The 8,289-nt window shown below is 34.5% G+C and overlaps 1 protein-coding gene across 1 annotated transcript in view; it reads right to left on the reverse strand.

Moving 5' to 3' along the window:
• The window catches only part of LOC136029977 (ATP-citrate synthase-like), a gene marked incomplete in the record, with an annotated part of 137,702 nt that overhangs the window by 34,798 nt on the left and 94,615 nt on the right, over nt 1-8,289 (reverse strand). Inside the window, 3 exon segments of the mRNA XM_065708550.1 lie at nt 2,308-2,479; nt 4,114-4,271; nt 6,539-6,751. Coding sequence (XP_065564622.1) covers nt 2,308-2,479; nt 4,114-4,271; nt 6,539-6,751 — 543 coding nt within the window.

Raw genomic sequence — 8,289 nt, forward strand, 5'->3', positions numbered from 1 at the left:
ACACTCCATTCAATAAATAAAAGTTCAAATAGGGATAAAATCCTTTAATAGCCAGTAATAAGTTTCACAAAAATACTAGATATTTCGGTCACATATGCAGCAACCGTCATCAGTAGTAATTCTAAAACTAAATCAATGAAAAACAATAATTTATATACCAAATAAAATAGCTATATATTGTTTACTAATCTCATTCTTTTCAAAGCAAAGTCGGAAGTGAGTCTCTTTGACCTTTTTAGAACCGGTTAGTTAACATGAATTGAACCAACACTTGGACAGAGGTTAATGGTTATAGGCTGGACTTGAACAGAGGTCAGTATTTGTTCTCCGAAATATTTTTAGGAGGAGTAGTGTTTTCTAAGAAAAATACTGATAAGTAACATGTATCCAGAGTGGTTAACTGACCAGACTTTTTCCAAAGAAGAAACAAGTTTCAATAGATTTCGAAGGGATTTTTGGAGACAACTCAGGAAAAGGATATTTTTTTTTGTTCCTTACCAAGTGTACCTGGACTAAGTGAAAAACTTAAATTTTTTTTACAAAGTAGTGGTTTAAAGGTAGCTTTACCTTTAAAGGTAACTTTGGGTAGTTTTCTAGGTTCTGGAAAGGATCTAACTTCAGTGGGGCAGCGAAGTGGGTTCTATCAGATCCTATGTACTTGCAGAAGCTCATACGTGATACGTATTAAGCAGAATTTGGAGAGAAGATTGTTACAGCATCAAGAGCCTATTTCATCAGCTTTAAAGCAAAATTCTAAGCCTGAAGAGTTCACTTCATCCCTTTCGGAACATATTTTTGATTTTCCAAACCATTTTATTTTGCTCAATAATGTCTCTTTGATTTCTAGGGACCGGGGTTTAAAGCAAAATTTTAGCAAAACCATTGAAATTAAGAAAATATTATTCAATAATATAGCTTTAAATAGGGACATGGGTAAATTCGGTTTGAACTCTATTTATCATGATTCATATAGTTCAATTCATGCTAACGAACCGATTCTAAGAAGGTTAAAGAGACTCACTTCCGTCTTTGCTTTGGAAAGAACGAGATTATTAAAAATATGTAACTATTTTATTTGGTATATAAATTATTGCTTATAATTGCTTTAGTTTAGTATTAATACGGATGACGGTCGCTGCATATGTGACCCAAATATCTAATATTTTTTTGTGAAACATAATATTGCTTATTAAAGGATTTGATCCCCATTTAAAATTTTATTTATCGTCATGAAAAGACAGTAATGGTCTTCAAAATTATCAGCACCGCATTCAAAAATTTTCCAAGGTAAAAAACTTTCTTCTGAAAAATCTAGGAACGCGAACTTCATGAAACGCACAGTGTATTCTCTGTAGGTTTAACTCAGCAAGTGCACACTTTGAGCATTTCTCATATGTTTTCTAATTCATAGCATACAATAATTTATTTGTTTATATTTTACTTAGTCTATCTAAATTTTTGTCAAATGCAAAATTCTTTTGCAACGCCTGCTATATTGTTTTATATTGTTTTCCGCAGTGATGCAGAACGGCCATACTAATTTCGCCAAAAACTGTCGCGAAAGGAAATTACTTGAATCTAAAGACTGAACTCTTATACGTGACACAGTGAAGTTTAAATAGGTTTAGTAATTACCTAATCAAACTTAAAATAATAATAAGCACTTCAATATAAACCACAACATCCCACTTAAAATAGAACAAAAACTTTGGCGAAAATACAACGTGCTGGCACTTGCAATACTGCTAATTCAGCGGCGAATTGTGTCAGGTTTGGACTTTTGGTTTTAGTTTTGGATATTGAGCTGCTTTTTGGCAATCATGCATGGGGTGCAGTGTCTTCAACTACTAATTTACTGTGATGCCAATAAAGGAAGAAGTTTCTCTCTTCTTGGACTCCATTCCCATGAAAACATGCCTCATTGTTTTTATGGATTCTCACATTTTTCATAATCTCCTACATTTTATTTTATCAGTTATTGACAATCACTTTCTGATATTGTAGTGTTTTTTTTTTTTTGTTTTTTTTTCACTCTGTTCATTCATTCGGAGTACGAGTACACTCAGCCCCTTCAAAGAGGCAAAAACAACTTAAAATATCGTAAATTCCTTTAATCCCAAAGTTATAAACTTTGGTAAACTTCAAAAAACGTGTGAGATTCCACCTTTGATTAAATACAAATCAAAACTTGTTCATTTTTTATTCTTTTTTTTAGAGAAACATTACTGTTTTATTGAAGTTAATCAATTAAGCACAGCTTTAAGGGTTAGTTGATAATTAAGCAATGATCATGCAATGCGTCTTTACCGTCTTAGATTGGCCACCAGGTAACAGAAAACTGGCAGTTGTGGTTTCGCCTTCAAGGTGTCTTGGAATTGATCGTTTACCAAGCGCCATTCCCACAACAGCAGTCATATGGGTCTCTGGTCCAAAAACAAAAAATGGAATTCCCAAGGAAGAACCAACATCTCGCATGATCCTATAGAAATAAAACTCAATAATACTATAAACTATCAAGCATGAAATTTATAAAGATAAGCATACATATATGAATAACTCAGAAATTTTAGCAGATATTCATCCTCTGCCATCTCTAACCTGCTAAAGCATGGCATTTTGGTTATTCTTACAAACATCATGAAGATTTCAGGTGTTATGTATAATCTCATACCACTCTAGGCGATCCACATCCCCCTTCTCTTGATATCTCTAAGAGTCAATTTAAAAAAAATTTACAAAGTATTCTGCAACTAAGCATTTAAAAGAAATTTTACCCACCTCCCAAGTCGTTTGTGATATTCTACATGGCATTATACAAAATATCAGGAGGGTCAAAACACTATCATTTCCGATGACACAAACAACAATAAATAATTTGTGTCTACTTATCCGATGACATTACTCTTCATTACTCTACATTACTCAACAATAATTACAAAAAAAATTGTTTATTTCTATTAGTGAAATTAAGCGTTGAAAGTCCTCAATGGGTCAGTCTCCCTCGTAAGACTTTAAAATGTATGTCGTTTCCTGTTTCCATACCTGTAGCCCCCCCCCCGGCACTACCAAACCTGGGGATTGTTCTATAGCACTGTTCTCTGGCTGTTCTATAGGTGTACTGCTGATCACTCCTTACCAATATCAAGTATCAATCCAATCATGCAGGGGTTAAAAAACTCCAGAACAGAGCATTTAGGACAGTCTTTGCCGCCAGCAAAGACTAACAGTAAATTTCAAAGGAAATATTTCATGTGATATTAATGAGTAACTTCCACAAGAACATTCCCTCGGCTACTTCCAATGACTTTTAGCTCTGTGCCATAGTTTTTCAAGGCAACTAGACGAGCACGTGGACACGCAGCTCGCTTTAATTATTCAACGGTAGCAATGCCTAAAAAGGGTCTAAATAAGACTGTTTGCGTCGAGCAAACAGTCTTATTTAGAATGGCAAGTATCATTTCTCTGGGAAGGATTATTCTGAAAAATTCATCAAGTAATGTCTATAAGTGAACGTTCAAAAGATTCAAACACCTAGTAATTGTAGTTTCGTTCCATCTGTCATTATTTTTTTAAATATATATTTGCTTTGTTACTTTGGTAAGTGCATAACTATTACCCTAGGTCTGTAGGATAACCTCTACAACACTCCTGGGAGTAGATACACAGGTCTATTTTTATGTTTACAGTTTATTTATTCTTGTACACTTATTCATTCTTTGTATTTATTTTAAACACAAGAACAGTTTGAGAAGGTTTTCAGGACCGTTTTTGACAGGTCTTACATTCCCCTCTTTTCCTTCTTTCAGTCTCCTACCTTATTCTGACACATATATCATATGTAAAATCCAACATGTGCGCTTCTAAAAAACGATTTTTTGAGTCAGCTTCAACCAAACTTCAATTGGAAACTGGCAACAATAGAGTACTGAGTCCAAGCTCTTAGCCAACATTAGTTGCTACGAAAATTGACAATAAATAATGTGGCTGTGTAGGAGGCAACTTTTGTTCAATATGCCAGATATAATGCCACCTAATACAAAACTGTATATTCAGCCCTAGCTCGGTAAAATAAAGGTCAGTCTTTTACTATATTGAAAAAAAATAACAACTAGCCTTAGTCCTTCTTGGTAATTGGGTCCAGCGCGACGAGCAAAAATAGAAATATTATGGTCTTTCAGGAGCGTCTGATTTTCAAGTAGAGCTTTTGTAATACCCTTAAAGGTAGCAGCAACATTGGTAAAATTGGCAATACCACCGCCGATGATCAGAACCTAAAAAAGAAAAGAAACAGTCCTAAGACGGGCATTATAAACGTTCAATAAAATGAGTACGGAAATTTCTATGAGAAAATCATGTCTCGAAATCGTGGGTGTAATTTGGGGGTATAAGGTTGATAAACAAAACTAGAGTATAGACAGACAGATGTTCGATCCCTCGCGGAAGTTAAGAAAATTTTACTTCAAGCCATGAAATAATAGCAATAATTTTATTTCAACCATTCATACAAATACATAGTAAATGCTCGAAGGAGTTAATGGACAATAGCAAAGAAAAGCATACAGAAAAATCACCCAACACCATGAAACAAAATTATACTGCAATAAAATGAAAGCAAAAATCATGACACAATAATGCTAGCCAGTGGAAAATCACGGGTGTTTATGTTTGGACTTATGAAGCGGATAGAAAGGTCGCCCATTTTCTCGCTTATTTCAAAAATAGGATACTTTTGCGAAACATACGAGTTTAAGGGCCAGATGGGAATTCCCAATAAATATTTACAGCATTGAAAAAAAAACTGAACGGATTTTTTTGCGCCTGGTTTTATTAAACAAGTTCCACGGAGGGGTCGCAAAAAAAAATATGGGGCGTGAACATGGCATTATATAAACGGTCAAGCGTAAATTTATCAAATTGACCTTTAGTTCTTGCTAACATACCGTAAGCCTAAAGTAGTTTTTCGTGTTTTTAAGATCGTGGAAATCGTTGCTTGATAGTGACGGTATAAAATAAGAATTAAAGAACAGGCAAAATTAAGGTTGAGAAGTATCAAAGGATTTAACAGGAAGAGGTGAGCTTAAAAACACACAAAAAAAGAGCGTTTAAGGAAATATTTTTCAACTCTTATGGGAAAGGGAGTCCCTTCAGTCAATCTAGGAAGAGAACAATACTTCCAACTACCCCCAGTGTGCAGCTATGAAATAAAGAAAGGAATTTTCATTTGAAAACACTAGCTGGAATTTTTGTTTTCCAATTGCACATTCTATCAAGAACGTGTTCAGGAATGCTTCGATAGAAAGCAACAGATTACACACTGCACTTTCAATACACTGAACTTTTTTTTTAGAATTATCTAGAAGTGCATTCCTACTTTTTCTGTACCAGCCTAAAAACAGAGGGAAAAAATTGAGGGCATTATTAGGAGTATATAAGAATATTTTTTTCTTTTTTTGAATGATTAACACTAAATAATAACAATGAGATTTCAACAAAGTCAGCTGAACCATAACAGGTGGAAATATGTCTTCTAAAGTAGCGAGACCATGGATCCCTAGGGAGAAGGGCCTTAATTGTTTTTTTATTGTATATAGAAAAATTAATAAATAAATCTTCAAACAAGGTAAGCTTGTTATAAATTGTTCAACTTGGGGGTGTTTTAGATAAGGGTATTTTAAGCTTTTTAGAAAGTCATTTCGGGGAGACGTTCCCAACTTATGATAGTGACTAGATTTCGAATTGAAAGAGTTACCGGCGAACAGCGTTAAAAGGTGAGGCTTTCTGAAACTTGGATCGCACAAAAATATTATCTGGAACAGCCTCGAGATCCTAAAGACCTTCCCTTTCTAATGCAGATTTTAAATAAGACAAATACCATATTGTAGGCAAAAAGGCTAGTTGATAAACTTCAGGAGATGGGTGAGCACATTTTACCATATTGAATTGAAGATTAAGAGCAGGTGTGGCCTTACACGATTCAAGGGCTCAACGGTGGGGGATTGAAGGGCTGTCTTTATATGGTGGAAGCGACTAGACGACAGAAGGAATCCCCTCATTTTTTTTGTGCTATTGAAAAGGTTAGGTTACAGTTGATAGAAGATAGGTTGCCAAAATGCGATTTTTGGCCACCCATCTGGGGTTAAACAAAAAGTAGAGTATTCTCAAATGGGGTAAAATAGGTCATAAGAATGGATTTCAGGGAAGCTTCATGTTAGATAGTAAAGAGCGAAGCTCTTAACAGATTAAAGTGAGGAGTACCTAGCCTCAGACAGATGGGGCAGCTGTGAGTTGTCAGTGATGAAGGTAGTAATATTTTGAATGATCATTTAATGTACCATTTATCATCTATTTAACCCATCTTACTCTCACTTCCCAAAAGATGGACCTCTCCTCCACCAATCCACACTAAAGGATCCTGTGTAAGGAGCTGAGCCCACCGTCATTAATTTATACGAATAGCATAGATCAATATTCCATTTATTAGAATATTGTATAAAAATGTTTGTGTGGCATATGATTGGAAAGCATTAACATAAATTACCTTTCCATCAGGATGCTTTTCCTGGGTCATTAAACCCAAAATCGTTTTAGCATATTCATAGGTTTGTTGCTCAGTCGGGGCACCCGAATATTCACCATAATTAGCCAGCTCACTAGCTCCGCCCAAATCACAAATGGTATCGCTGTAAATCACAGATGCTCCTCCGCCAGCTACCATTGTCCAAATTCGTCCAGATTTGTTCAAAATTGTCAGCTAAAAAAAAAAGTTTTCAGACAGTGCACACGCAAAAGCTATAAAGTATTTGGATTTCAAACAAATTCAAGTGACCACTGAAAATTTTATCGAAGAGGGACGTTCGTGTGTGGCTACAAATACATTATGCAAACTAGATAGTTTATAATTGTTTTTTTCCACGAGATGCAGGGATAAAGTTAAAAGCTACACCATATGACTATCCTAATTCCAACTACTAAGATATTCATTTATCGTGCCTACTTAATTAAACCAGGAAAATATTTCTCTTTCTTTGTCTTACGTTTAAGTAGAATAGTCAAAGAACTCTTCAGATTTATTTTCGTAGTCAGAGAAAGGTATGAGGGAAGGTAAGATAAGTACTAGAACAAGAATCAAGATACCAACAGCGATGGCAATAACATATGTTTTTGAAACATGGATGTCTCGAAGGATTAAGGAAGATATTACTGGTGTTTCCCAGGAGGTGCTTGCAGTTTTAGGCACTTGCTCGAGGGCTTATTAAAAATAATTAGAGAATACGGTGGATAATTCAGGGCTCCATTTTAAAAAGGAGGTGACCCTTCTAGCTAATATTGGGAAGGAAACCTTCCCCCATCTTTTGTGTTATGCATGGCATCATCGAAATATTATTAAATGAATATTCCTAACAGAAAACGTGTCCTTGAATTATTGGTTTTCAGACTTATTGCTCGAACAAAAGAGTAAAACATATTTTTTTTATTAATTATTTTTGCTTTGTTTGTGAAATTTCTCCGAAGAAATTCTGATCGAAAAAATGCAACATAGAGTAGTAAATACATAGAATGCAACATAGAGTAGTAATAGTAGGAAATATTAGCGAGATTTAATTTTGACCTTCAAAAGTGACTAAGCTCTGATTAGCATTGGTCACCATTCTAAGTTACAACATTCCTACCAAATTCTGATGATAAATGACTAAATAGTTTTGTGAGCCCAAAATCCATCCTAGGAAGTGATTTTCTATGGGTTTAGAAAACTTTCATGAGACATAATACATTTTCATAACCGAAATTCAACATGTTATTTGTATGTTCGATATATGCACTTCCCTTATGGTCAGACCAAAGCGACGAAAACGGGGAATATTTGAACACAGAGAAAAAGAATCAAATTCACATATATAAAGGGAACAAAAAGTATAGAAATAACCAGCAAAAGTAATAAATAGAACCAATGACGAAAATGAGATCATAGGATCAAGGTCAGGAAAACAAAAACGATTGTAGATGTAATCCATTGATTTATAACCTTTCTTTCAACCGAAAATAGGTAAATCGAATTCGTGTCGTCGAGAAAAGCCTTTTAACACAAATTATAAATTAGAAAGTAAATGAAAGCCAAATTATCGCTATGAGTCTTTACTATAGTTTCACAAGGGTTTAAGCAAATAAGCCGGAATTGAAGTTGATGGTCTCCCAAATTTGTTCTGTTTAGCAAAATTGTTTTCAATCAAATATTGAATATGTTGCTTAGAATTATTATTATTTGACACTCCAGAATTCTAATTCCAAAAT

Source organism: Artemia franciscana, chromosome 1, assembly GCF_032884065.1.
Source record: "Artemia franciscana chromosome 1, ASM3288406v1, whole genome shotgun sequence".
In the NCBI taxonomy this organism is placed as follows: domain Eukaryota; kingdom Metazoa; phylum Arthropoda; class Branchiopoda; order Anostraca; family Artemiidae; genus Artemia; species Artemia franciscana.